The following is a 24,141-nucleotide window of genomic DNA, read 5'->3' as shown; positions in this document are numbered from 1 at the left end:
TTCTCTTTGACTGCTACCATGCATCTCACTCTCTTGAGTGCCTCGCGGATTTGCAAATCGTCCCAGAGGAAGCAAGGGACATGGGCGTTACTCTAAAGACATGCGCTCAGGCTAGGCACAAGTCCAGGCTTTGCCTTGGAGATCAGGAGCTTGTGGTTCCCTTCCAATATTACCAACTTCAATCATTAATTTGGCCATCGCCACTTCCTTCATAAGCTTCCTTGTCTTCGGGATCATCATCAGACAGGGACTGACAGGAAGTGCTCCAACAGTCATGCCACTAGGGACACTGGGAGGTACACCAGGCTGTGCAGCTCCTGAGTCGTTACTGGCAAAATCTCCAGATGGAATGCGTGGTCCCTCAGCACAGCACTTAAACCTTGGTAGCGGGTTTGTAAGGTATCTGTCTGCTGTATATAGAATCGAACCGATTCGATAGCTACTGTGCCAGTCATACAAAAAGCCTTGACGGCGCGGTTATAAATTGTCGATGCTTCCCCGCGGACAGAATCAAACACGAAAAGCCGAGAGCGCGAATTGCCCTATGATCCCACGGCATATCGAAGAATGAGTTACTAAAACATCTGCATTTACCCTGACTAAAGCCTATTCCTTCTGCACCGGTTGCAAGCTTGAATCCTGCATTGACGGCATTCGAATATATATTCCCGCAAATAATAGGAACACTCCTCGCATCGATGGGGTCCCCGAATATACTTCCATCTATCATGCATGCACTCATGATTCTCTCTGAGCTCCTGAATAGTTCTCGCAACCAAAATATCTCGTGGTGTCTGAGAAGAAGGGGATGCTGAAGCTTCTGGAGCGGCGTGCGACTCTTCATCTGCCTGCTCTGGTTGTGCTTCCTGACTTTCTATGTGAAACTTGTTAGTCTCCATGGCAAGGTGACCCTCCAGCCGAGGCTCATTGATATCTGGTGGGGGTTTAGCAGCGAGCGGCTGGTCTCCATCTCGATCAATTAATTGGTATGCACGCGCAAGAAGACGACGCTCATCCTATTATTCACATCTGCAATTCTTTCACTGCGCTCCGCAGTTGTAACAAAATTGGGCACCACAGCAACAGCTATTATGTTTTTCAGTTAGAATCAGGGCCATGAGAGGTAAAGAAAGGGCAGCTTAGAAGGTCGGGGGATATTGGAGGGGTCACGAACATTATATGATTGCAACCATGATCCAGTTCCACCATTCTCCAGCACGAATAGCAGCGTTGCCATCTGTTTTCTTGTGCGGTTGCTAACAGCTGTTGCATGGCGGTATTATTCAGATAGTCTCCCATATGTGCCCGCCCTTTGCAGTTTGTATAAGTTATGTGCCCGCAACTGGGGCATGTGGCTACTTCACCATTAATGTGTGATGTGTTGATGAACGCATCACATTCAGAATAGTAGCAGTATGTTCTGTTTGGAGTTTTAAACTCAATCTTCTTTTTCTCATACTGCTCTATTAGATTGGACTTGAGAAATATGCGAGCTATGTTCATATTTATAGGTTGTTGGCAGCATCACAGAGGGAACAGGGATTCATCTGTTAGTGAAGCTTTGAAAAGGTCCTCCAAACAGGGATAATAATACTCATGCTGACAAGGAACACAGGCCATGTTGACAAATTCTGTTTATTCTTGATAGGCTACACATCGACGCATTGGTGATAGTGATTGACCAGTTCATTGAGCTGCCCAAGCAGACGACTTGGCTTGCTCAGTTTCGGAATCGCCACCGCCTATAATCCCTATGTTTTGGTATCCCTCCATGCCGGACACATATAAGATTTGGAGTTTAGCCAGAGTCTCATCATCCAAAGTCACTGATTTTGATTTGAAATCAGCTGAAGACTCAAGACATCCATTCTCCATCCACTGACGAGCAATATCTTGGTTATTACATGCGTTCTCTTCTTCCACCTGGTTCACAGCCACGATGCATCTATCAGCTTGGACTGCAGCTGCGAAACTTGTAGCTATTTATCTATCTGTGAGTAACTGAGAAATAATTTCTAACTCCTTATTTTGTAGCTGAAATGCCAGCTCCTCGTCAGTGGGATCACGCGATTTCCCTTTGGAGGATTTAAAGTAAAGACTGGCATCTTGCAGCTGTAGTTGAACAAGCAGGTCAGCTGTAGGCTGGTCTATTTCTGGTGCTAGGACAAAGGCCATCGTAGCTGAACTGAATAAGATATGAGGCAGATTATGTCTGCTAAGCTGAGAGAAAGCGTTTGAACTAATCTAGGGATGTGTTGTCAAAGAAGGGGGCCACCACTACACCGCAGGTTGAAATATTGGTGCATATATGGTCCACATGCCTTTCCGTATCTTGTACGACCTGGCACCGAAAAGCAGCAATTATGGCCTTTGCCCCGCTCTAGGCTGGCGCTACCGAGAGAATATCACAGTCTTGGGAGCCCTTGCTCAAGCGGGGAGTAAAACTGAAGTTGCATGCGATCTGTCAGTCACACCGATTTTTGGTCGCAACTTTGGCGCCCATCCCGCGAAGCCCTTGAACTGATCACGCAAATAAGTTCAGACCGCATGGTGTCGCTTCTGTGAAATTGGATGCTATAGGTGGTCAATCAATAAACAAAACTTAGATTACTGTGAAAACTGGCGCTTGAGAGAAACTCCAGACTCAATGTTATCAAGTGACTGCACACGAAGCACCACAGCGATTTGCTGGCAAGTCGCATCTCAACATCAAGGAAACACTACAATTTATGACTGAACCAATGTCCGTTTCGGCCTTACCGGCCCTCAATCAATCTCGTCATCTCATTGGATCTATTTAACAAAGTGCCCTCCAGGGAGAGCGAATCGCATCACCTCCCGCAGCTAGGCAGCAATAGGGATATCCACATCGGTCTGGTCTGGGGTAGACCCACACGCTCCAGTAATTCTTATTGGCGACTCTTGGATCGGGATAAACAGTAGATCGTCGTGGCCTTATGCTGCGGTGCAAATTCTAGACTGCCTTCTCTAAGCCGTCACACCATCATCATCTGTCAGAGGGCTAGGAACAGATTGGGAGATGAAGGCAGCAGGCGTAGTCTGAAGGTCTACAGTAAGCTTTTGGGATGGGTGTCTCATATACTGAAGGACGAACTGAAGTGCTCCAAACAAGTGGCGGCGATTCAACGCTTCAGCGTCTCAGTCTGCGAATACATTCTGAGGGCCTAGTTGTATCTACCACATAGCATAAATATTCTATATTTTCCTACCTGTGGTCGCCCATGCAAAAAAGAAAAATTGAAGTCCAGTTGCCGGCCCAGCTACAGAGTTCATGTGAACAGACACCGAACGCAAAACAACTATAGAACGGCAGTTAAAGTTCCAAGGCAATGTCAAAATACAATGTAAATCCCGATGACAACCATACACATCCAGATTGGACCGTGAGGTTCAGGAAAATATGAAGCGACTGTGTGGGATGTTTGATAAGGATGGATGTCGACGACTGGACATTCGAAACCACGTGACTGCCATTTTTCCCGAGTCGGGGAACTCCGACTCAGGGCAACACCTGAGGAGGAGCGTGCCAGGCCGCAGGACTTACGACCAAAGTGTTAAAACGTCATCGACTACAGTATCCGCACCTCAAATTTTCTGGACACCAAGTGCAATGCTTCCATGGGCAGACTTAAGGCTGGCGAGGAAACTCTAGCCCAATCAGACCGGAGGACAGTCGACCTATATCTGGACGGTGCGAATTCTCCCCATTCCTGGCAATTTCGTTGTCTAACCCGTACTGGAAAATATCAGTCTGGACCTACAAAATGCCCTCGTGGACGAATATGCGAACGAAAACCCCCAAACGGCCGGGGAGGTATACAGAAAAATCCGTCAGTATAAGCACGTGAGCAATACGTTTGTTCAAAACCGCTGGTGGTACCGACCGTCGCCGAACAAGGCCAAGCGGTTAGGACAACCCACTTCCCAAGACAATGCGTATCTCTGTGCAGCGTTTGATATGTCACTTGCGATCCCGGACTTCGGAACGGGGCCCTCCAGCGGTTCTACCCGATCTAGAACAGGCCCAACGGGCAGTGTTTGAAAGACAGGAGGCCGACGATCTGCTATTTGATACTCTGCTGTTTGACACTCCATATACGTTGGAAGATCCAGAAGACCAGGAGATTGGAGAAGTTCAGGAGAAACCCACCAGTGAATGTCCGGCAGTGACCTACTGCCAGGACGGAGAGTTATCATTCCATGCTTACGACCGAGGAAATTGGAGCAGGACAGACACCGTGTTTGTAAGCTCTGACAATCCACATGAGCCACAGAGCATCGCGGACCGTATATGCAATGCCGAACCAGGCGCAAGAATGCGCGCTTCTGTGATAGTGCGCTACGGAAGGTAGCCGTCGCCGAGTGCGTTCGCAAGGCGATCAACTTTATGCGTTTCGGGAGGGACCTAAGCGTGGCGCGGCATCTTGTCTGCTCAAAAACATTGGAAATGATGGGCAATCATCGGAGATGACATGTTGTAATGACCCAGCACAATAACGGGCGGTCTGTAGGCCAGGGGGTTCCTAACAATGTAGTCCGGCGTCCACAATGGTCTTGCATCTCATACAGACGCCAGTTGGCGATCCTCCGACTGTGCTGGTCGTACGACCGCGGTCTTTCGACCATATAGGTTGGGAGCGCTAGGCCGCGTGTTCCTGGTCCTCCATCACCATGCGTACGCACCCAGTCTTACTGCCTGGGTCATCAGCATCTGACCTTAAGCCTGTAGCCCTCCGCTCTAGTCACTCCGACCCGCCAGGTGTTCAGACTCTGAGCATTTGTCCGTTTTTGACCTAGAACTTCAGGCGGACATCAGAAGAAGTCTTAAGACCTTATTGATCGTAAGCCTAAGGACGATCGCACTAGCTGGGACGGGCATAAATTGTTCGTCTGGAAGGTGAGAGTCTTAGAAAGAGACTTTCTCTTGCAATAGCAATGCCGTGCGGACCTAGACATGCAGCTGGAATCGATGCTCCCTTCGGGATGAAGACCCCGCGTGGAACAGAAGCTACGTGCGGACCTAGGCATCCAGCTGGAGTCGATACTCCTTTCGGAGTGAGGACCCCGCGTGGAACAGAAGCTACGTGCGGACCTAGGCATCCAGCTGGAGTCGATGCTCATTTCGGAGTGAGGACCCCGCGTGGCACAGAAGTTACGGGCGGACTTAGGCATCCAGCTGGAGTCGATGCTCCTGCGAAGATAGCTTATTCGTTGGGAGGAGAGGCTACACATAGATGCTCGCCTCCAGATAGCCCGAGCCGTTTGATATCGGTGCCACGCCATTTTCGGCGCGCCTTTCGCAGCGACTTTGTCGGCGTTGGTGGACCTGGACCTTCAGCCCCACCTTTATCGCACCCCTGCAATTGCAAATTTTTTCCATATCTTTTTCTGAAGAGACTCCAACAAGTTTTAGAAGCTTGACTAACTAAGTTACAAGACTACACAATGTCAGAAAGCAGCGGCAGCCATCTAAATCAGCCTCTTGCCAACTACAACGCAGAACATAAGAACAAAAGAATAGGTAAAGCAAAGTGGTCACCCACAAGGCTCGATTGGTCACCCTGCGCGCACCCAGGCCTTGAAGATTCCTGTAACCCAAAGATATGGAAGGAGGCTTGGCAGGTCGATCATCCCAAAAGGGAATAGTATAGTCCCTTTTGGGATGATCTGGGTGTTTCAGACACTTAACTCAGAGCACTCTGCCAGTTCTAACTGTGACTCTCTCATGATAAAGGAGACGGCAATCTAAGAGTCGTTGGGAAACAAGAAGAGGTGGAAAAGAAAGTCAGTTAATAGACTCAGACTAAAGCAAACACTCTCGGCGCTAAGGCGAGGCACGTGTGAGGACTTGGAGCTCGGTGGATATGGGAGGCTCAGCAAAAGTATTGAGCAAAGTGAACGAGTCGGAAGCTGTCTCCTGGGTTTATGTCTATTTGCCGCCATTGTATCTTAAGGGGAGAAACTTCACTTCTAGAAGTGCTCCTATTTCTAGTTCCCTCGCTATCCTGGGACATCATCTGTCTATCAACAATCTCCGATATACTCGTGCACGTGACTGTTGATTTCTCTGCTCTGACGTACTGTGTTTGAGGATGTCAGTAGTTCCAGTCACGAACGAAGGTTCAGGTAGGAGATAGAGTTAAGCTCATCTCGATCACCCCTGATCACCTGCTGATCACCCGCTCACCCCAGATCACCTGCAGGCAATCACTGCCTATCCTAAACAAGGTATAGGGATTATCTTAGAATGCACTTCTGTGTTTTAGATGTTTTGCATTTCCTTTGTTAGACATTAGTCGCGTGGGGAGGGTGAGCATAGGAATATATAAAGGCCTGAACTTCCAAACCTTTATGCCTGAAGTGCTCGCTCTCATTCTATCCTGTTATTATTATTGTTACTGAAAACTTCTGAGGATGGCAAAGCCTAGGAAAATTTGTCATTGCTAGTCTAATAAGCTAAAGGCAAAATATTAACAGCATAAATAATGATGAGGTACCTTGTTCCAGAAGGTGTTTGAATTCTGTTAGGAGTGTAATACAGACATCTTGCTCATGATTTAGTTGAAAGAGAATGGTCAGATTTACATATTTAACTCAGATAATAGATGGTTCCCTTCACAGGAAGGCTTGGTAGGTTTCCCCCTCTCTTGCCCCACCCCTAAAAATTTTTCCGTTCCCCTCCCCCCGGCCCCCCCCCTTTTTTTTTTTTTTTTTTCTTTTTCTACCCCTTTTCGTCCCTCTACTCCCCCTCTGGCTTTTTCTTTCTCTTTTCTTTTCCTTTGGTGAATTTCGGGACTATACTAATGGCTGCAAGACTTTGCACTATCCTGTACCTTTGAGGATAATGTGGCAGGAGCTGGCCGCTGCGTATCAAGCTTGAACACAACCTATTGGGTGTAATGGAGGAGCTCACTACAGGGTGTATCTATATTTCTAGTGGCTTTGGTTCCTGAGGTATTGCCAAATAGGAAGACTATATAGTGACTTCCTATAAATTCTGGGCTGACCTGAGATGCAATCGTGTTGAGATTTGTAGGCTGGGAAATCACATTCACTGATTTATGTTGCCTTTAAAAACCTGTTGACAATGACCGCTGCAACGTTTGGACAGCAGTCAAAAAAGGACTGCTGTCAAAAAACGACTACTGTCAAAAAACGACTGCTGTCAAAAATGGACTGCTGTCAAAACATGACTGCTGTCAAAACATGACTGCTGTCAAAACATGACTGCTGTCAAAACATGACTGCTGTCAAAACAAGACTGCTGTCGAAACAAGACTGCTGTCAAAATAAGACTGCTGTCAAAACAAGACTGCTGTCAAAAATGGACTGCTGTCAAAAATGGACTGCTGTCAAAAATGGACTGCTGCCAAAAATGGACTGCTGCCAAAAATGGACTGCTGTCAAAAATGGACTGCTGTCAAAAATGGACTGCCATCAAAGCGGGACACGGAAAGTCAGCCCCTTGACTGCATTGAGTATCTCATTGCCTTGGCAGAGTTTACACTATTCCCCTTTTAGTTTAAATCCGTTGTTAGCAGACCCGGGTATTTATATGGGATCACAATCCTCGACGCCTAGAGTCACGTGTATGGATCCCGGAGGCAGGAGATACTATTTGACGACGCTAGGTTACAGCAGGAGTTACGGACGAACAAATAGGAGGCCTCTGCAGTAGTGACTCAGATCACTCTCGATCATGACTCACTTCAGCAGGTAATGTGCCCCAACAATTTCTGGAATTCAAAATGGGTTTGCAGTGTTTCGATGGAATACGGCAGCCATCATAAACGCGAAATAGTAAAAGGTCAAGAGATACCGCCAAAGATTGCGCACAAATACCATTTCTCCGACGCTGCTGTCGAATCTTACAAGAATTTCTATTGATTGTCTGCGTGCAGATGGTGTACACTTCTGTTACTACATGAGTCGCCATCGCTGCATTCAAGTTTGGCGCCTTTTTGGGGAACAGAAAGCCTTGTTCCGATCTGGGTCTGATCTAAATTTTCTGCGCGGGTTCGTCTATTCCACTTCTATACCTTGCAGCAAGTTCTTGCCAGGTTATAGTCTTCGGTCTTGGATAGTGCAAGGACTGACAAATCATTAGGAGCTGTCTTGCCTTGTTTCCATGGCAGATACCTACCAGGTCTTCTTGCATAAGAGGCCAACGGCTATCCGAGTTGAACATAAAAATTTGACCATTATGCTTTAGTCTAATCATTAGAAAGATGTCCGCATCACATTCACAGCAGTACAGTATTCAAACGCTTTCCGAAACAGACTGTCTCTTCGTCGGCTTCGCTGTTGACGCTTTGCTCGCGGTGTGTCTAGCTTCCGCTTCCCAACACTCTTGCCCTTTGATGCCATTATCTGAATTTGCCCTGAGAGCAGAGGATGTAAAGGAAGATAAAAGCGCCATGCTGAGAATGGCGGTTCTCGTCCTCTTTAAGTGGCAGGTTCAGTCCCAGTCTCTTCAGCACGGTGGTGATGAGGGCTCACCCCTGGTGATGATGGCTCACCCCTGGTGGATGAGCTTTGGATGTATTCACGTGATAGTATGTATGCTGTTCTAATCTACAGCCTATACATATGGTCTTGGCATCAATCGTTATGTCAGCACAGCCGTGGGCCGTCACCCTGGTCTGGTGACGAGGGCTCAGGCCTGGTGGTGACTGTGACCTTTCGACAAAAATGACTGGTTGGATGCGAAATGACGGCTCATTCTACCTCCGTATGTTTTGGGTTGCTTAGACTGAAGGAACTTGCCCTATCTAATCATGTGACCTGATCGCCTTCCAGCCTGTAGGCTTGTTGTTATTTTTCCAAGTCATTACCTAGCAGTCCTCAGCCGGTATCATGTCATTGGTCTGCCCCCGATACTCGTCTGACCCCCGTACTGGTCTGCCCCCGATACTCGTCTGACCTCCGTACTGATCTGCCCCCGTACTCGTCTGCCCCCGTACTCGTCTGCCCCCCATACTGGTCTGCCCTCCATACTCGTCTACCCCCTGTACTCGTCTGCCCCCGATACTCGTCTGCCCTGCTTCCCTCGTCAGCGGTCTTACTCCCCTCGTCAGCAGTCGTCCCTCATCCGTCTGGTATGAATGTCGTTGCGTTTTCGAACCCTACGCATGAGGTAGTGATCGGAGATTTCCCCTGTTCTATAATATGTATCTTCTAACCCCTTGGTTTTGGTTTAAATTAGGTAATCGCTGGTGGTGGTGGATAACAACTTTCGCAGTGAAAGCGCCCCTTTCAGAGTAACTATGTGATGGAATACAATCTAGCCTAGCCCTCTATAGCAGTCAGCCCATATTCCACGAAACGGCGTCCCTGTGCCAGCATAGGCTAGCAGTGGTGGGCAGACAACAGGCACTGTATAAGCTGAACACCTAACTCATAGGTTTTAAATGGCTATTACAGGGCCTTAGCTAAGTACTAGGAGATTAATCCATTGTAAGGGGGAGTCAACCAGGTTTTGGAGGTTGCATTGTTAGGGGGCATAGGCAGTAAATGCAGATACAAGATGGACTATTATTTCCTTCTATATACATCCTAATGCTTGCTACTGCTGAAAGACAGTCATAACACCCCCATCAGTGTCATTGAATTGGATTGCTTCCAGTACCAGATGGCTTCCTAGGTAGAGCAGCACATCTACGGATTTAGATGATGTGCAGTGCTAGATTGCTACTGAATGAAGTAATAGCAGTAAAGAGGCTTGCATGGATAGAGTATTACACTCCACACCCAGCCTCTGCAGAGCAGGAAAGTTGCTAAAGGATCTAAACTTTAGCATCTCATTATATTATATAAAGTAGTCATGATCTTATATAAGGAGTTCCTCTAGGTGACCTTTATGGAGAAGTAGAGCTTCATATATATTATAAGAATTAAGGGAGATTTAGCCTATAAAAGCTCCTTGGCAAAGAAGAGGATGAAGGTATTAGAAGCTTAGCAGATATTTACAGCTCTAGATCATCACAGATATAGCTTAAGAACCAAGGTTACATCCCTTAAGCAAGATATACTTAATAGGTAGACTAGATGCCTATAGCTGCAGTGTAGACAGGCCACATAAATAATTTCTTAGAGATAGCTAAGACAACCGCGGAAAATGTGGTATAATTTCCTATATATCAGGCCCACAGTTCAAACATTGAAAGGCTTGTAGGCGTTGAAGGGGAAGATTACCTAAAAAGAGTAGTTACTTCAGCGCGGGCAGCAGATTTGGGTGTCTAGGTATTGCAAATTACTGTATATTTGTTGCCTGAGATAGTAATAAATTAATTAAATTCTGGCAGGCGGCAATATCATCATCATTAATGTGATTAATAAGAACTAATGTGATGTGTTGACCAAGAAAATGATCTCTTGTGATCATGCTCAAGAATAACTGGAATCTTCTCTAAGTTTGCTTTGGATTGCTGCTCACTTTAAATGAAGCGTAGAGGATTGGAAGGCATGCTTCATAGAGGTGTTTAGAAACCAGACGCAGATATAATTGCTGAGGGAGATAGAGCCTGGAAAATAATCGTCAGCACCTCGTCTGGCAGGTCACTTAGAGTTGCCATTGGGGCATATGAGTCGAGCTGGTCGGCTGGCAGCAGTAGAAGGTGTTCTGTCTTGTAAGTCAGCAGTGGCTCCTATTTATGCGTTTAAGAGCAAGGCTGATGGCAAGAGCGCCTAGCCCTGCATGCTGTCGGCCACAGCCACTCACACTACAGCACCGCACGCTCTGGCCCGTGATTTGATGAATCCAATTGTTTCCAACGGCCGTTGGACAGATTTCAAATCGTCCAGCCTTTGAGAGAAAAGGAAAGGGAAATAAAAGCATGGCGCTTTCTTGAAGCTCAGAATGTCATTCAGGCGGAATGCGGGGTCAGTTGAACGTCGTTTGGCCAGCAACAGCAGCAGGTGTGTACTCGGGATTTGCTGCACGACATAACCCACGTCAGAGAAAATATTTTTTTTTTTTTTTAATTTTAGTTTAATTTTATTTTATTTTTGGTGCCTGCGTCTGTTCAACAACTTTGTACAAAGCCAGAGTGTCTAGAAACTCAACTTTCTACATTATAGTTCTAGATGAAGATCATTACGTCCCTCCCATAGACTAGGGATCAGACGTTACCGGAAGTGTGCGACCATTCATTATTGAAAACAGTTAGATGGTATACTGGGCGCTGTATATGTCTAATAGTACTCTTCGATGTAGCACTGTACTAATAGGTACAATGATAACATGACGAGAGAACTATGCAACTAAGATAAAGTGAACTAGAATGTTTAGCAAAAGAATCAGATGTTGAAGGACCAGCCTCAAATACGCTGCATTAACTGGGGCCAGCCCCCAATCCCTCCTCCCTTTTGGGGCAAAACAACACACAGAAAAGAAAAAGACGAAACCAGACGAAGAAAAAAACCAGACGATGCATTAAAGAATCTTAATTAAGCTAAGGGCAGACAATGGCTGATGTGATATAGTGCCATGCACTATCTTAGCATAGTTTATTAATACTAATTTACTCTCTAATTCTTCCTTGTAGATGCTGCATTTGACCCGCATATCTTTTAGATATGGTATGACGTGAATATTAATAAAGTGATAGCTAAGGGACCTAGGGGTATAAAACTTTTTTACTTACTTCCATTCTAGTAGATAAGGATTCCTAAGATAAAGGAAATAAATTATTAGCTGCTTATATGGAGCTTTAATATAGATAGATGAAATTATACTAGAAAGAGTGGTTATTTCTTCCTTAGGTAAAGAGCATTCTTACCTTTTTACAGGGGGGATAGAAGGTAAGTTATCTATAGTATAATATTTCTAGGTAGCCTTTAGTTACCTTATAGATAAACCCTCTTTCACATCATAATAAGTAATTAGACTGGTCGTGGGTTGGGTTTGGATGGATCCGCAGGGGGTTCAATCCAACCCAGATGGGTTTTGGGTTAACCCATGACATCAGTAACCCGCCTTAAAATCCATGCGGGTTGGATTGTGGATACCTATTTTACCCATATCATGCACGTGATTCCAGTCTATACTACTTTTAGTAGGCGGCGAGATCTCTCATTGAGAGAATATTGCGGATAATCCATAACCTAAAAGTCCACAAACCCATTAATATTACCAAGTGACTGGCATGGCGGGATATTATATTTTAAAATTTTGAAATCTCATTATTACTTTTCACTTATTGATTCATGCGGCCTTTACTTGTTATAATATTTACTATGATACTATCTTTATTTTTATTATTTTTATCTGATTAAGAGAGTACAGCCTATGTGCACACATAGGTTCATTAGATATTAGGGGTAACTAGTGGGACTGTGGGAATGTGGGATAATTGTTCATTATAGTGGGAATAGAGCCTTTAAATTATGTGAGGGTAGGGAGTAGGCTAGCAGCTGCCCTGTAGCATGCCTTATTAATATTGAGGTGTTCAAGTAAATTAAGCTCCCTTTTATATCTCTACCTAAGCTATGAATGAATGTAAAGATCTAAATGGTTACATATATAATGATAAGTTAATGATAACTAATAGATATCTTCTGCACACTTCATACACTTTCTTGAAGCCATATGCATACCTGTTGATATCACACTGGTAAGGCAAAAATGCGACCGAAGGCCATAGCCTACCTTAGTAACCTTACTGCTGCTCCACAATGTATCCTAGGAAATACTATTATATTTATTAGGGAAAGGAAGGATTGATAACTGAGAAGTATCATTAGTCTAGTGGTAAAGTCCTTTTTATTATTAATAAGGCACATGTTTAATTCTTGGATTATATAATTACTATTTTTTTACCTTCCTTAACTATGCTTCCTTAACATAAGTATAATTCTTTAATTTAGCATTCCACCACATAATACGATGGTCTGAAGGATACAGAACTTAGAGAAGTAATATGCTCTATAAGAACACCCTTTTTTAGGATAATGAACTGTCTAAAAATTATTAATATATATTATAGAGAGAGTGTAATGTTTACTATTACTATAAGGGTGCACTAAAATATATATAGCTACCTGGATGATAATGTAAATGTTTATATATATATAAAAAGTAGTTAAACCAAAGGCCTTGTAAAGCAGAAAATAGAATGTATTGATAAAAGTTATACTTAAAGCTCTTAATCTCTTAATGAGAGATTTAATACATCCTGCTATCTAGATTCCAGAGTAGCTTGGTAGTTAACAAAGATAACCTCATCATATTATTGATGATTTAATGCACCTGTTCCTAATAACTATACTCTTATTGAGAGATATTACTAAGCAGTCATGTGACCATAAGAATATAAACTTCCTTTATTTATTCACTTATTTAATGAGTTGAGTACAATATGAAGAAAATTCTATTCTCTATTAATAATATTCACTGTTGGATATCATAAATAGGGAGATTGGATGATACTAGTATTAAATATATTAATCAGAATACTCTGTAGCCTTGCAGAACCTCATCTTCTGTTTATTCATAGATTTCATGAAATTTGACTTTCTTGGATCTCTCAACCCTGATATTGTTTGTTGGCTACTTTCTCCTTTACTATGAAAGAATATCCTCATCCAGCCTAGATCTCTTATTAAGAGATTTTCATTTGTTAATTACCATCCACCCGTCTTAAACTCTCTCATTGAGAGATTTTTATTTGTTAATTACCATCCACCCTGTCTCAAACTCTCTCATTGAGAGATTTTCATTTGTTGATTACCATCCACCACGTCTCAAACTCTCTCATTGAGAGATTTGCCAAAATAGTCAGGAGGGCAAGTATAAGTATAGGATTATTTTATAGAGGTTATAAGTATTCCTTCTAGTAATCCCTTACTTTATTACTTAACTCCTAGTTATGGAGCTCTATTTGCCCATCTAAACTTTCCTAAGTGAAATAGAATAACTAATCTACACTATTATTTAAAGAGGCATGAAGGTTTTTAAGATAATAGATAATTAGAAGGAAGTCTATAATAATATATTATTGCTAAGGTTTGCTCCTTAATCTCTTATCTTAGACTCTGTATTAATTATTAGGATTGCACCTATTCCCTAGAATGATTTATTAACCAGCTCCTTTAATTTATTATTACTTGTCAGCTCCCCTTTCACACAGTTAAACATGTCTAATTTGCACGTATAATTTAAATAATTAATCTAGATATATGAATTCCCTCCTGTGAAACTCTTAAGGAGCATCTCCAGGAACTTGCTGTTATCAGTCATTCTGAACTTATTACTAAACTCTCTCCAAATAGTAAAATCTCCTTAGCTCTTAACTACTAGATAAGTCTAGATTCTAAGCCCTTTCTTGCTATTACTGCTTACTTTATTAATGAAAGCTTTAAATTTCAGGAAATGCTCCTTGGGTTTTATCTAATTAAGGGTAAGCATACAGGAAGCAATCTTGCAAGTATAGTTCTAAATATTCTTTCTCTTTATAATCTTTAATCTCATGTTCTTGCTATTACCACAGATAATGCAAAATAATAGGAAGATGATGCAAGAGTTAGGAATTAAACTATAGAAAGGGTTATAACTTGATTCTTTTTAATAGACTATATTTAATCCACAACTTCATGGTGTACTCTATAAGTATACCTAGTCAACTTTAAGTTTAATAAGAGAGATTATTAATAAGATTTAATATATACCTTGCCTTGCTCATGTCCTTTAACTTGCAGTGAAGGCTTTCCTAACTTAGTTAAATATTAAATCAGAGGATGATCAGATTATAAAGACTTAGATAGAGGGTGATTAGCAGCTACATAATCCACCTAGCCTAAAGCAATCTCTTGAGAAGGTTTAACATCCTTAATCTCTTATTGCTAGATTTCTAACAAGCTTCTCTCTATAGATATAGAAGATTGTTAAGTTTATGAATGCAAGTCCTTAATGCTAATAGAAGTTTATTTAGATCTAATATACTAAGGGTTGTACAAAGACAACCTACCTTCTCCTACAAGATTATAAGACATGATGGAATTTAACATACTTAATACTTTATTAGGCAGTGAAACTCCAGAGTAAGGTGAAGATCTTTGTAGATATATAGACTGTGCATAATATTAAGCATCTTCAACTCTTAGATTTTAAGTGGAAGCATCTTGAATATCTGATTAAACTTCTCTATCCCTTCTTTACCTTCATAATGAACCTTTTAACATCAGGACCTAGTGTACATGATGTATACACTATCTATAATATATTATTTAATCATCTTGAAGATATAACTAGAAGGATGGAGAAGAAGAAGGCTCCCTAGAAAAAGTATCTTATTAAGGCCTTGCAAGCAGCCTATAATAAGTTGAGGAAGTACTACAGCTGTACTTATAAGGTAGAAGGGTATGTTTATATGATTATAACTATTCTTAATCCATCCTAGAAGCTATCTGTCTTTCAGAAAGGCTCCTGGGCAGAGGATGAGATTAACTAGTATAAGAAGTACTCTATAACTTTTTATAAACTATTTTAGTACTATAGCATCCTACACCCTAATGCTACTGCCCCTTCTATCCTGCTAAAGTAGAAAGAAGGCCTACAGCAGGCTATCTTTAAGATCTAGAAATAAAAATAAAAACAGGTATCTTAGTCAGGTCAACTCTATCCAGAGTTAGAGACCTATCTTTAAGAAGGTATGATCTACTCCTCTTACTACTATTACATCTAATATGAAGAGATTAGGCACTAAGGTCCCAGAGAGCCTTAACATTCTGGATTAGTGGTGACAGAATACTAGATAATTTCTAATTCTAAGTTAGATGGCATCTGACTTTCTTGCTATCCCATCCAGTGGTATTAGTATTAAATAACTCTTTAATAGTGCTCATAATATTTATTATTACTATCAAGCATGTTTATATATGGCTACTATTGAAGCAATTATAATATAGATATGTACTGATTGGTTTGCTATTACTTAAGACTATGCTAAGTTAAATAATATCTCTAAGTCAGAGCAACTACTTAAGAAATAGGATCTACATCACTATCATGATTAGTTAGCAGGTAAGGTTGATGATATGATGAGCACAGCATATATTAGTAATTATAAGGATATTAATTTCCTTGATGAGATGGATACTACTGCTAAGTCTATAGAGCAGTCAGAGCCTATCTTACCTCAGCCTTCTATACCTGCATTACCTGAGTCTTAAGCACCCTTACATTACCTCTGCAATACTGCACATAAGCCTGGACATTATCGTGAACTAGCTGGCATATAAAGGAAGATAGAATAATGTACTTAAACCTGAAATCTCTTAATGATAGAATGTCTATACTTAAGGACTATAATTATAAAATCTCTTAAAGTTTATACCTTCCTTATTCTTACTTCTAAGAGATGTACAAATAATTAGGTCTGGAGATAGGTTGGATAAACCATGAAATCTATATACCCAGATAATTCTGCTAGTCATGTGCACCTAATGGGTTACCCATATCCATATGGGTTAGATGCCATCCATCCACATCCATGTGGGTTGGATCAGGGTCGACCCCCATCCAACCCAAAGTGCGGATTGGGTGGGTCGGATATGGATTTGCGGATTGGGTCAGCCAGTCTATAAGTAATAACCATATTAATTATAGTAATCTGATGTTAATACTCCTTTTTAATAGTTAAGCCTAGCATGGTTAAGATAGTATTAATTAATATTATATGCTATGGGGTTATATATCCTATCTACTCTAGAGTACCTATCACCTCTTTATCCACTTACTTTTCTAGTAAGTTGCCTCTCACTGTTAATCACTGGCTGCTTATTCTTATACTGTACTAGATTCTTATGCACTAAGCAGTTATATTATTATTACTACTTATTCTAAGCTATATACTGCGCCTAGGTATGCCTTTAGGTTACATATATATACTTTCTCTCCTACTACTCTATAATATTAAGCACCTGATGAGCAGGCCCTTATAACTCCTATTTCACCTTTTTTTATTATAGGTAATTACTAAATTTTTGCTGGAAGTCCTATTCCACTATCTTAAAAGCCTAGTTCATCTTCTCCTAAACTTCTTTTCTTTTATTAACCTTCTTCTGTAATTTACACATAGATGGGACCTTATTAATAATACTAGTATCCTCTAATTTATAAGGCTAATAGGGGTTAATTAACTAGCTTATAAATACTATAAACTACATTAGCTGCTTCTGGGCTAGCAGTCCCTAAATAATTACCTGAGTGTTAATGTGGATGCCCACACTATAATATTTAATAAAAGTATTAATGCTAGCATGCTGTAACATCATATTTTAGAGCTTATTAGTAATATCTACTATTTATCAGATGATGGCTGTGTTAGTATGGACACAGTCATTTCTAGCCTGGTAATAAAGTTAGAGAACTTACAGCTGTTATTAAATACTTTTACTACTCTATAGTAGAGATAGTATAGCTTTATAACCTACTTAAAACCTGTAATTTTACCTCCTTGCTTTATTTAATATTAAAGTGCTCCTTCTATAAGTTATTCTTCTAAGGTGATTTAAATCCCATCTACCTTGCGCACAGCCTAATAGAATATAAATTAATTAAGAATTTCATCCTTTAGTTTTAGTTCTTATTGTCCAAGTCCATCCAATATACTAAGGTTATATAAATTTTTAGGACAATCTACCACTAGCCTATCTTTAGAGAAGTTCTTAAATGCCTTAATGCGAAACAGCATCCCTAGAAGGAATATATAGGGGCTAAGGACTAAGGTTAGGTTAAAGATGATCTTAGGAATAGGGAAAGTATTCCTATATTAAATATAATTAGCTATAATATGCTAGGGGTACCACAAAACTATTAATATTAGAAATAGAAATCTAAACTTACTGTTCCTTCTCACCTAAGAAAGTCTTGGTAAACTCTAGGGTTAAGTAAATAAATAACTAAGGACGCCCTCTATCTAGATTATAGACTAGAGTAAGTAAAAGGTTCTGATAGCATAGGTTCAGTAGTGCTCCTGGGCGGCTACTAGTAATAGCAGCTAGCTAGTAGAAGAGGAGGAGCTAAATCCAAAGCCACCTATACTGAAATATTATCTCTATTATTAATAGAAGAATATGAGCAAACTCCGCCACATCTTTAATATATATGGTTGCTTTTGGTCACTGCCTAGGAAGAAGGCCTTTCTCCTTAGTAACTATCACTAACACCTGTGGACTATTAGCTAAAGCCTTAGCTTTATCTAGACATGGGTTACTTATATCTAGGATTTTGATAGTAGTATCTTTAGTTCTTTACTAAGGCCCTGCCCCACCTCTGCCTTGTAAATAAGATGCTACCACTTCCAAAAGGTCTCTAGTAATATTTTATATTTTATTCCTAGTGTTCACTAGCTATTTTTACTTTATCACTAACTGTATTACTAGGAGAAGAAGGCCTTAAGGAACTAGATTATCTCCTTAGAGTCAGAGAGCCAGCAAAAATATTTAACAGGATTGTATTTTCCTTTGTAGCAGAACCTGGCAAGATAGATAATCTATTAGTATTAGTATTAAAGTTTATACACCTGACTACTTCTCACCAGTCCTAGTAATCTCATGTATTATTTAATCTAGACTGGGTCTTCAGACTATGAAATTTTTATTAGAGCTGCAACATGTTGAGAGATTCAGCCTCTTGAAGGTAGTGTAATATAGAAAGCTCCTATTCTTCCTCCTTATCTAGGATTAAATCATTATTAGAATTATTAGAGTTGTCACTGCTGCTGTCTAGCTCTAATGCACTCTCTGAGCTATTATTAATAGCACTATCTGAGAAGATATTAGGAATGTTGCTGCTTGTGCTGCTATTATTATTAGAATTAATCAGCTCAGGTAAGCACTGCATGGCAGACAAAGAGATTAGAAGGAAGGATATACTTAGTTCTCTAATTTAGAAAGAGTGGATGATAATAGAAGTTGAGCTTCTCTCTTTAGTTATATATCAGGAAGTAAAGTGTAAAGGATTAAGGTATATAGGTGCGATCCAGTTGATCAGATCCGTTAGTAGAGTTGCATTTGGTGTGGGTTCGGGCGGGTTCAAGCCTAGTTGGCACTAAACCGCTGCGGTTTTGGGTTCAAAATTTAGAACTCGCACCAAACCCAGACCTGATGCAATTCAGTTGCAGTTTTCACCGCAAAACCCGCTGCTAGGCCTAGCTAGGCCTAGCTAGGCCTATACTAACTAACCATGGTTAGATTCGGTTCGGTTTCGGGTTGGTTAATAAACCACTAATTTTAACTGTTTTAACCCTTACCATTCCCCCCTTCGGGGACCCCTCTGACGCCCCTATAGAGCATGCTTATATAAAATTATGATTTTTATATGAAATATATGGTAATTATCATCATATTAATCTAGATCTAAAATATGAATTCAATATCTATAGGTTTGAATGGGTGGTGGTTAAAAAATCATTTTTAAATATAGTTGTTGTCAACAGTTGGTCACATATATATATAAACTACCACTACTTTCATACTAACCTATGACAGAGATGAAATTCCCTTATATCTCAGCAACCACTAGGTATTTTTGAATAATATTTATATCACTAGATAGCCTTTGATTCAGGCTATCTAGTGATATTAATATCAATTAAAAATATCTAGAATTTAGTAATTTCTAGGTAAAACGGTTGTGGGTTGGTTAACCTAACTCACAAAACTGCAAAAACTGTAACCAGCGGTTTTAACCAAACTCAAAGTGGTTCCACCCTATGGAAACCGAAACCAGTGCGATTCCCTAGGCTAGGAACCAAACCCAAACCGCTGCGAGTTTGGTGAGGTTCGGGTTCGATTTTTGCGGTTCGGTTATGCAACTCTATCCGTTAGGATCTGGTCATAATGGCCTTTTGGCTGAGTTGGTAGTGGGTTGGACTGGACACCCATCTATTATAATATGACCAGATCCTAACGGGTTAGATAATAGGCTTAGGGTTCGAATCCAGCTGGAGGTAGATTAATTTCTGGTTCCCAGTCCCTACTGGGATAATCGTTCATCGCAGGGGGCGTAGAGCCTTCGAATCGTGTGAGGGTAGGGGGTAGGCCAAAGGCCGCCCCGTACATGTCCCGCTGATATTGAGGGATTCTGGCCCCTTTTATAATTCTACCTAAGCTATGAAGGAACATAAGAATCTACATGGTTATATACATGCTGATGACATCTACCAATATCCTCTGCGCACTCTCATAGACTTAATTAAAATTACACATGTTGATCAATATCACATCCTCCCTTGCTTGGATTGAACTCCGTCCACGGAGTTCTTAGTCAGCAAGCAGAAGGTTAGTCAGCACCCATTATTACAGCCAAATAGGTTTGACTGTTGCCAAGATATATTGATTACCAGATCTGGCATTTAGATAGTATCATTTCTTTATTAAACGTCCATGGACTAACTAAATTGTTCTTTATTCTCTAGCTTTGAAATCAGGGTAGTAGTGGTCAGTGTCTTCTTTATTAATATATAAGGGTTGTAAGTGGATCCCTTCACTTAGTGATATTAATATGCAAGTTGCCTAAGTAATTAGTAATCACTAAGCAGTATAACGTAATCGGTAAGCGAGCGGATCACGCAACCAAGCGGATCACCAAACGCGTTTTGACTTCCATTTCAAAAGCTGCAGTATTCAGCCAGCCACCATGCCACCAAAAGCGCGTACAAACTTGAAAAATTCAGTTGGGCAGGAGGGAAGGATCCTACTTGCAGTATCAGCTTTGAAAAAGAAGGAAATCCTTAATATTTGTGAAGCTGCGCGTGTCTATAATGTGCCTTATACTACCCTCTAGCGGCGCCTAAAGGGGCATACTTTTTAAGCTGAATTACGCGTAAATGGCCATAAAATGACTCAGAATGAAGAGGAATCACTTATTAGATGGATTCTATCTATGGATTAATGTGGAGCAGCTCCCCAACCATCCCATATGTGAGAAATGGCAAATATCCTGCTTACATAGCGTGGTTCAACTCCTACCCAGTGTCACGGGCTAGAAGCCGGTTCAACCTATGACCTAGGTTTGGACGGTAAGAAATCGCTAAGGGAGAAATCTAGCTAGGGCCGCGGCGGCCAAACATAAAAAGGAGTGTGCGAATGGTTCTTGTGGTTACGTGACCGGGCAGATTGTTACATTAATTAGTATGAGGTCACGTGACCTACAGCTGGTGTCTAGTTTGGATGTGACTTCGCGAGGGCTGTATGATTTGATCAAACAGCCCAAGCACCCAGCAGGCCCTGCCTGCTACACTACCCCCCCCTTTCCCCTCTGGGGTGGTGGCTCTCCCAGGCGTTGAGTGCTACTGTGTTGGCAAGGTTGACAGCGGGCTCCCATGTAGGGTATTCATAGCCTATCTATTTGACCAAGTACTCTGTGCAGCAGCCTCACCTAATGTGCCTCTCACGTTCCTCTAAGATCTCTTTGACTGCGTATTCAGCCTCGCCATTAACTAGCTTAGGGGGCGGCTGGTAATCATCATTCAACTGGCTCGGGAACGGGTCGTTCGCGGCGGGATGTAGGAGGCTGATGTGAAACACATTATATATGCCTAGTGGTGTATTTAGTTAGTAAGCATGTGACCCAATAGCCTCTACCACTGTGAACTTTATATGCTGCGCGTTGAGCTTCTAGCTTGGGCAATCTGTCTAAACATTCTGCAGGTCTAACCATACTTTGGAATTGACAGCATAGCGTGGGGCCGCTAAGTGAGAATAGTTTGAATATTCTTCTTAATACTGTTAGGCGGTAGTGAGCTCTAACTGGGCTATATTAGTAGCTTCCCTTATCTTTGTCATGATTACTTCAGCCCTCTCCTTTGGTGAGCAGGCTGTGTTTACAGTGGTAGCTTCCTGATCTAGTAGTTTGACTTCTAATGGTTTAATGTTGTATCCATGATCTAGGAAGAATGGACTGACTCCTATGCTTATAGTGTCTTAGCTATTAATAGTGAGCTAGGCTATTGGTAATAATGGCTTCTAGTTAGTCTGGGCGTAGTTGCAGAAGTTCTATAGGTAGGCTTCTAGTATAGTGTTTATTTGTTTAATCTGCCCATCCATCTGCGGATGAAAGGCTGTTGAGAGCTGTTATTTAATGCCTAGCTGCTTGCAGAAGTGTTCCTAGAATTAGCTAATAAACTGTGGACTGTGGTCTGATATGATCACGCTAGGGATGCCATGGTATCTAATAAACTAATTAATTAACAGCTGCGCTACTGTCTTGGAGTCTATTTACTTACAGGGCACTAAGATTACACCCTTTCTAAGCCTGTTACTAATCACCATGATGTCCTTGCAGCTATTAGAGGTAGGCAACTTTGTGATAAAATTAATGGCAATCTCACGCCACTTATGGTCTGGAATTAGCAATGGCTTTAACAGTCCCTAGCATTATTTATGCTATACACAGTTAGCACCATACTTATCACAGTTCTGCATAAACTATCAGACATCTGCAGAGAGCTCTGGCTAGTAGAAGTTCCGGGCGATCATTGCATACAGCGTGTTCTTTCCAGGGTGGCTGGTTAGCACTAAGTCATGGGTCCCTTGTAAGATTCTTGTCTATAGCAGCTCTGAGTTAGGGACCCATTTATGGCTTTGGTATAGTAGATGACCATCTGGTGATATCAAGCATTTGGCAATTGACACCTGTATGCATAACTTGCTAGGGAACCGCATTGCCCCTTCCTCCACAGCCTGTTATATTTTGTTCAAACTGGCATCATCTAGCTGGGCCTCTCTCCAGTGTTCTTCTAGTAGCAGGGGTGTCTTGTTGGTATGTATAGCTAATGTAGTCATGTGATGGGCCTGATTATTACATTAATTACTATATTTATTTAAAGAACTCATGTCTAGGCTGGACACCACTTTATGGGTGCGAAACACCTATATATGCATTCAGCCGGCGACAACCTTTAGAGGTACTAGGCAGCGGTCGCAGGCCTTAAGCCTATTATCATCTGTGTCTTGTGGCATGTCCTGTTCCCTTTACAACAGAGCATTAGGGCAAGCAGCTAGTTTCCTGGGCTGGTAGTGCATCTTATAGTTAAATCTACTTAGTGTCTGTGACTAGTACATTTATTGTTCATTAAGCCTTTAGACAGTCTTAAAGTACTTAAGGTTGCAGTGGTCTGTAATGAGCTTAAATTATAGTAAACTAATTAGTTCTAATTCCCATTCCCTAAGAGCGTTGATGATAGCTAGTAGCTCCTTGTCATGGATCTTGTAGTTGCACTCTATTGGTGTATTCTTCCTAGAGATGTAGGTGACTGGCCTTAGTATGCTATTATTATTATATTGTGACATGGTGGCCCCTATTGCCTAGTTAGATGCATCTATCTTAATGACTGTCTTCCTATCCGGGTTGAACTGCATGAAAATTAGGGCTGTAGTGAACATCTTCTTTAATAATTTAAAGGCCCTTGCCTGCTTGTCTCCCCACATAAAGGGGGCTCCCTTATGGGTTAGAGCTGTTAATAGTTATACTATCTCTAAGAAGTTCTGTATAAACTATTAATAGAAGTTTGCAAAGCTAAGGAATGATCACACACTGCGAGCTGATGTAGGGGCTTGCCATTCTAATATAGCTTTCACCTTGTCTAGATCCATCTGTACTCCCTTACCAGCTTTAATAATAAAACCAAGGTATTTCATGCTCTTTACTTTAAACTTACACTTATTAATATCAAGTTACAGCCCTGCGTTCTTTAAATACTCTAGTACTTGGCGGATATGCTGCTGGTGCTTAGTTAATAATCTATTAGTAAAAATCAACACATTGTTGATGTACGCGGACGTGAACTCATCTAGGAAGTCCTGAAGGGTCTAATTTATATACTATTAGAAGGTGCTCGGTGTGTTTGCCATGCCAAAGGGGGTAATAAGCCATTTAAACAGGCTGAATTGTGTGCAGAAAGCTGTCAACCACTTGTCTCCCAGGGCTATATGGATCTTATGAAAGGCAGTAATCATATCTAGCTTAGTGAACTACCTTACTTTTGAGATATGTTCCAGGGTCTTATTAATTAGGGGAAGTGGGTACTAGTCCTTCTTTATGACTGCATTTAGAGTGTGGTAGTCAACACAAAATTATAGTCCCCCTCTAGGCTTATGGGTAAATAGCACTGGTGC

The 24,141-nt window shown here is 41.5% G+C and overlaps 7 protein-coding genes across 7 annotated transcripts; 5 read left to right on the top strand and 2 right to left on the bottom strand.

The window, feature by feature from the left end:
- Positions 1–599: 599 nt before the first annotated feature.
- Positions 600–2,674, bottom strand: P174DRAFT_509440 (BRcat and Rcat domain-containing protein; the record flags this gene model as incomplete). Its single annotated transcript, XM_024831554.1, has 5 exons — positions 2,003–2,674; positions 1,740–1,972; positions 1,581–1,631; positions 1,171–1,493; positions 600–1,016 (listed from the first exon to the last, which is right to left on the bottom strand). The coding sequence occupies exons 1-5, from the start codon at positions 2,173–2,175 to the stop codon at positions 600–602; spliced, it is 1,197 nt and encodes a 398-aa protein (XP_024688125.1). The 5' UTR covers positions 2,176–2,674.
- Positions 2,675–3,305: 631 nt separating this feature from the next.
- Positions 3,306–3,843, top strand: P174DRAFT_50328 (uncharacterized protein). Its single transcript, XM_024831149.1, has 2 exons — positions 3,306–3,712; positions 3,772–3,843. Exon 1 carries the CDS (start codon positions 3,422–3,424, stop codon positions 3,671–3,673), a length of 252 nt encoding a protein of 83 aa, XP_024688124.1. The 5' UTR covers positions 3,306–3,421; the 3' UTR covers positions 3,674–3,712; positions 3,772–3,843.
- A 110-nt stretch (positions 3,844–3,953) lies between these two features.
- Positions 3,954–4,736, top strand: P174DRAFT_417188 (uncharacterized protein; the record flags this gene model as incomplete). The annotated part of the gene is made up of 3 exons (XM_024824585.1): positions 3,954–4,261; positions 4,330–4,447; positions 4,557–4,736. The coding sequence occupies 3 exons, from the start codon at positions 3,954–3,956 to the stop codon at positions 4,734–4,736; spliced, it is 606 nt and encodes a 201-aa protein (XP_024688123.1).
- Positions 4,737–4,802: 66 nt separating this feature from the next.
- P174DRAFT_50338 (uncharacterized protein) lies at positions 4,803–5,664 on the top strand. The gene has a single exon (XM_024831160.1). It carries the CDS (start codon positions 4,957–4,959, stop codon positions 5,440–5,442), a length of 486 nt encoding a protein of 161 aa, XP_024688122.1. The 5' UTR covers positions 4,803–4,956; the 3' UTR covers positions 5,443–5,664.
- Positions 5,665–6,582: 918 nt separating this feature from the next.
- On the top strand, positions 6,583–6,807 carry P174DRAFT_362276 (uncharacterized protein; the record flags this gene model as incomplete). The annotated part of the gene is made up of 1 exon (XM_024821845.1): positions 6,583–6,807. A coding segment is annotated over one exon (225 nt), but the record flags the coding sequence as incomplete, so codon positions are not given.
- Positions 6,808–16,419: 9,612 nt separating this feature from the next.
- Positions 16,420–17,215, top strand: P174DRAFT_427699 (uncharacterized protein; the record flags this gene model as incomplete). Its single annotated transcript, XM_024825461.1, has 4 exons — positions 16,420–16,561; positions 16,658–16,765; positions 16,819–16,882; positions 17,191–17,215. 4 exons carry the CDS (start codon positions 16,420–16,422, stop codon positions 17,213–17,215), a joined length of 339 nt encoding a protein of 112 aa, XP_024688120.1.
- Positions 17,216–18,625: 1,410 nt separating this feature from the next.
- On the bottom strand, positions 18,626–18,937 carry P174DRAFT_50294 (uncharacterized protein). The gene has a single exon (XM_024831125.1). The coding sequence runs from the start codon at positions 18,863–18,865 to the stop codon at positions 18,683–18,685; it is 183 nt and encodes a 60-aa protein (XP_024688119.1). The 5' UTR covers positions 18,866–18,937; the 3' UTR covers positions 18,626–18,682.
- Between the last annotated feature and the right edge of the window lie 5,204 nt (positions 18,938–24,141).

The sequence above is a fragment of the Aspergillus novofumigatus genome (genome assembly GCF_002847465.1).
Source record: "Aspergillus novofumigatus IBT 16806 chromosome Unknown P174scaffold_1, whole genome shotgun sequence".
NCBI lineage: Eukaryota > Fungi > Ascomycota > Eurotiomycetes > Eurotiales > Aspergillaceae > Aspergillus > Aspergillus novofumigatus.
Note: the sequence above shows the minus strand (reverse complement) of the source record. Positions and strands in the feature narration are given on the sequence as shown.

Bases quoted from the DNA above. Each gene is read 5' to 3' on its own strand.
- P174DRAFT_50294 (XM_024831125.1), bottom strand. From the start codon at position 18,865: ATGCAGTGCTTACCTGAGCTGATTAATTCTAATAATAATAGCAGCACA.
- P174DRAFT_50338 (XM_024831160.1), top strand. From the start codon at position 4,957: ATGCCGTGCGGACCTAGACATGCAGCTGGAATCGATGCTCCCTTCGGG.
- P174DRAFT_50328 (XM_024831149.1), top strand. From the start codon at position 3,422: ATGAAGCGACTGTGTGGGATGTTTGATAAGGATGGATGTCGACGACTG.